The sequence below is a fragment of the Propithecus coquereli genome, unplaced genomic scaffold (genome assembly GCF_000956105.1).
Source record: "Propithecus coquereli isolate 6110/MARCELLA unplaced genomic scaffold, Pcoq_1.0 Scaffold150, whole genome shotgun sequence".
NCBI lineage: Eukaryota > Metazoa > Chordata > Mammalia > Primates > Indriidae > Propithecus > Propithecus coquereli.
This window is the reverse complement of record NW_012139414.1, coordinates 6,507,604-6,512,099: the sequence shown is the minus strand read 5'-3', so window position 1 is coordinate 6,512,099 and position 4,496 is coordinate 6,507,604. Positions and strand designations below refer to the sequence as shown.

Below are 4,496 nucleotides of genomic sequence, written 5' to 3'. Positions count from 1 at the left end.
GGTTGCTGTGAGCTACGCTGATGCCATGGTACTCTAGCCTGGGCAACAGAGTGAGACTTTGTCTCAGTAAAAAAAAAAAAAAAAAAAAAAATACATAGAACTGAATGAAAATGAAAATAAAAGATATCTGTAAGATTCAGCTCAAAAGCAGTGCTCAGAGGAAAATTTACAGCACTACATTCTTACATTAGAAATGAGGAATATTTTCAAATCAGCAATCTAAGTTCCTACCACAATAAACTAGAACAAAAAGAGCCAAGTAAACACAAAGGAAACTGAAGGAAGGAAATGATGTAAGAGTATAAATCAATGAAATTTAAAATAAGAAAATTTTAAAAAGCTATGAAACAAAAAGACTGGTTCTTTGAAAACATCAATAAAATCAATAAATCTGTAGTAAGACTGGCAAAATAAAAAGACACAAATCACCGATATTAGGAATGAAACAGGATATTATTACAGGTCCTGCAGCCATTTAAGGGATAATAAGGAAATGCTACAACCAATTTTATGTTGATAAACTCGGCAACTCAGATGAAATAGATCCATTCCGTGAAAACCACACATTATCAAAACTCAACCAAACTCAACCAAAATGAAATAGATAATCTAAATAGTCCTATAATCCTTGCAGAAACTGATTTTGTAATTAAAAGTCTCCCCAAAGTGAATCTCTAGGCTCAGATGATTTTACTGGAGAATTTTACCAAACATTTAATGAAGAATTAATACCAGTTTTATCTAACGTCTTCCCAAAAGTACGAGAGGGAAATACTTCTCAACTTGTTTTATGAGGCCAGTTTTAACCCGATAACAAAACCTGACAAAGACAGTACAGTGAAAGAGACCCAATATCTCTCATTAACTTAGATGTAGAAACCCCTCAGCAAGATACTAGCCAATAGGATTCAGCTAGGTATAAAAGCAATCATATACTGTTACTAGGTAGAATTGATTCCAGGTATACACAGCAGGTCCAGAGTTCAAAAATCAAAGTAATTTATCATATCAGCAAACTAATGAAAATCATTTATTTGTATCAATTGATGATGAAAAATCATTTGGCAGAGTCTAACACCTCATTATTAAGAACTCTCAGCAAGTTAGAAATAGAGAAATATTACCTCTGCTTGATAAAGAGTATCTGTAAAATTCCTACAGCTAGCATCATACTGAATGTGAAGGCCCAAATGCTTTTCCTATAAGACTGGGAACAAACCAAGTATATCTGCTCCACTCCTATCCAATGTAGCACTGAACGTTCTAGCCGCTTTGATAAGGTAAGAAAAAGAAAATGCATACAGATTGGAAAGGCAGAAATATTAATAAAACTGTCCTATTTTGCAGATGACATGATTATCTGCATAGAAAATCTCAAGGAAATGGCAAAAAAAAAAAAAAAATTCCTTGAACTAATAATTGAGTTCAGCAAAGTCATAGGATACAGTATCAGCATCCAAAAACCAGTTGCATTCTGTGTATTAACAATAACCGTATGAAAATCAAAACTAAAAAGACGTTCCATTTACAGTCACTCCAAAAAAATTATATACTTATAATAGATTTACATTTAATGAAACATATACAAGACTGGATATTGAAAATTACAAAATGCTGATAAAAAAAATCAATGAAAATCTAAATAAATGGAGAGACATACTATGTTCATGGAATAGAAGACTCAATATAATGTCAGTTCTCCCCAAATTAATCTGTAGGTTTAATGCAATTCTTGTAATAATACCAGTAAGGCTTTTGTAGAAATAGACAAATTTATTCTAAAACTTGAAAGACACAGGCCCTAGATGAGCTTAAATAAAGTTGACAAATGGGAAAGAAATGGGAAGAATCACTCATCTAACGTTGTAGCTTACTGTAGTGCCACAGTAATCAAGACAGTGTGGTACTGGCTAAGGGATAGACAGACACATAGATCAAAGCAAAGAGTAGAGATTCCAGAAATAGACTCACAAAATATGCTTAACTTTTTTACAAAGGTGCAAAAGCAATTCCGTGGTGGAAGGATAACCTTTTCAACAAATGATGCTGGAGCAATTAGTGTCCATTGGCCAAAACAAAAATACCCCAGAACGCACATATCAAACAAATAAAAATAAAACCCCTTGCAAAACAGTGTTGTCTTAAACCTCATGCCTTAAACATTTCAAAATACATCATAGACTTAAATAAACTTTTGGAAAACAACATTTTTAAAACAAAAACCATGCCATTCTCTTCTCACACATCTCTATGCTTGTATTTTGCAAAGTCAGTTACTGTATCTTGAAAAATCCTTTTAGCCCTTCAGTATTCAGTTTGGATGTCACACCTCTGGGAAGCCCTCACTGGTCCTGTGAGGCTGCCTGCAGTTCTTTCATTCCGCGGGCTCCAGTCCTCACGTGGCCTTTCCTCCATGCACCCACAGAGAGCTCTCTGGTCTCTCTTCCTCTTCTTATAAGGACAGCAGTGCTATCAGATTAGGGCCCCACACATAGGACCTCATTTCACCTTAATTACATCCTTAAAGGCTCTTTCTCCAAATACAGTTGCAGTGAGGGTTACGTACGACTTCAGCATGAATTGGGGTTGGTACAATTCAGTTCATAACAATGTGTATTAACTTCTCAATAAACAATGAAGCATATAGTTCTTCAACTCTGTTTCTCCACTGGCATGATATTTTTTAGAAATTACTCTGACTTTGGCATTTGGTGGACTTTTTAGTTTTCAGTGCTATTTGCAAGAGTTGAATGTTACGTTTGCTGCCTTGCATGTTTTATTAGGAATTTGGAAGAGAATTTGTAGGTATAGCTATGCTGAACAATATTTTTACTTCGCTCCTTTTTTTTCAAATTCAAGTACTAAGGTAGGCAGGGAAACTTTTTTATCAGAATAAACAATTAAAAGACTTCATGGTCAACTGACATTAATTAAGCTGATAGGATTTTATGTAATTTTCTTTCCTTGTGGACTGCATTATAATATTAGTATACTGATATCTCTATATCTTTCTATGTGTAAAGGCTACCCTTCTGTGTCTCCTCTTTTTTTCCTCCTTATTCATTGTTGCTGTTTTTAATTCCATATTATTTCAGTCACTTGGCCTCAAAATCTGAATTATCTTGGACAACTTCCTCTGTTTTGCCCCTCAGTGGAGAATGACACTGATTATGCCCTTGGTATCCCGCCTGTTTCCTCCACTAATCTTACAAGCCAGTCATCATTGCCTTTCTCCTGTAACCTCCTCACAGGCTTCGCTGCTTCCACTTTTACTGAAATCAAGCCCATGTTACACAGAGCTTTGTAACAAATCTTTCTAATGATATCTTGAAAAGCTTGATTTTATCTTGATTCGAACCCTAAGTTGATCTATTTCTTTAAATTACCTTCTTTACTATACTTACTGGTTTATGTGACTCACGGGATATATGATTTTATCCCTCACATTAAACAGTGTTCTTTTTGGGAATAATCTGTTCCTTATACACCGGCTGCTGGTCCCCTCAACTGTCTCAAATATGCTCAAATTCTACCCATTCCATTGACATAGAATATAGTCCAGGGTGCATTCCCTTGCCCACCTCACTATTCAAAGCAGAGATACTCCTGCATATGAGCGCTGCCTGCATTGTTTAGGAGCCTCTTTTGTCTATCCCCTGGCATTGTATGTTATGGCTAATATTATTTGAGGCAGTTGGATGGATTTGAAAATGAAAGCATCAGTGATTTTCCCTATAGAGCTTTCAGAGTTAATGAATCATAGGTTTATTTCGTTGGGTTTTAGAAAAAACCCAAAGTACTGTCAAAACACTATAATGCTGTAATGTTAATTTTCTGCACCATACAGATACCAGTAGGAATATTTATGGTTATGAAACACATGGTTTCTTCTTAAAAATGATGGGTTGGTACTTTGTTTCTGTGCTTTGACAATTTTATTCAAATTATGATTTGTTTACTTGTCACAGTCAATGCTTCGAGGGAGAGGAGGTTGCTATAAACATACATTCTATGGCATTGAAAGCCATCGCTGCATGGAAACCACTCCGAGCTTGGCATGTGCAAATAAATGTGTCTTCTGTTGGCGGTAAGTAAAAATGAATGATCATAGTGACCAAATATGTAATGCTCTGTAATAATCAATCTCTGCCCAACACACACTCAAACTTACCTAAAAGTTCTGCCTTTTCATTCCTAACATTATATATTTATGCATTTCGTTGTTTTTCTTAACCAATTTTGTCAGGACCTTGTCAATTTTTTTAGTCTTTCTGAAGAACTAGATTTTAGCTTGTGGATCCTCTTCATTATGTCTTTGTTTTGTAGTTCACGAATCTACTACTGTTGTATTTTCTATTCTTTTTCTATCTTAAGTTGGACTGTTAGCTCATTAATATTCAGTCTTCTATAAGTCTTTAATTATAAATTTCCCTCTGTATACTTCTTCAGCTTCTAATCATTCCATAGATTTTCCTTACTAGTATGTTTATCATTCA

General features: G+C 34.8%; 1 protein-coding gene across 1 annotated transcript in view; it reads left to right on the top strand.

The window, feature by feature from the left end:
- Positions 1-4,496, top strand: part of LOC105806992 (S-adenosyl-L-methionine-dependent tRNA 4-demethylwyosine synthase-like) — a 183,935-nt gene that overhangs the window by 52,614 nt on the left and 126,825 nt on the right. The window contains exon 10 of the mRNA XM_012640242.1: positions 3,969-4,087. Coding sequence (XP_012495696.1) covers positions 3,969-4,087 — 119 coding nt within the window. The remainder of the gene's footprint in view (positions 1-3,968; positions 4,088-4,496) is intronic.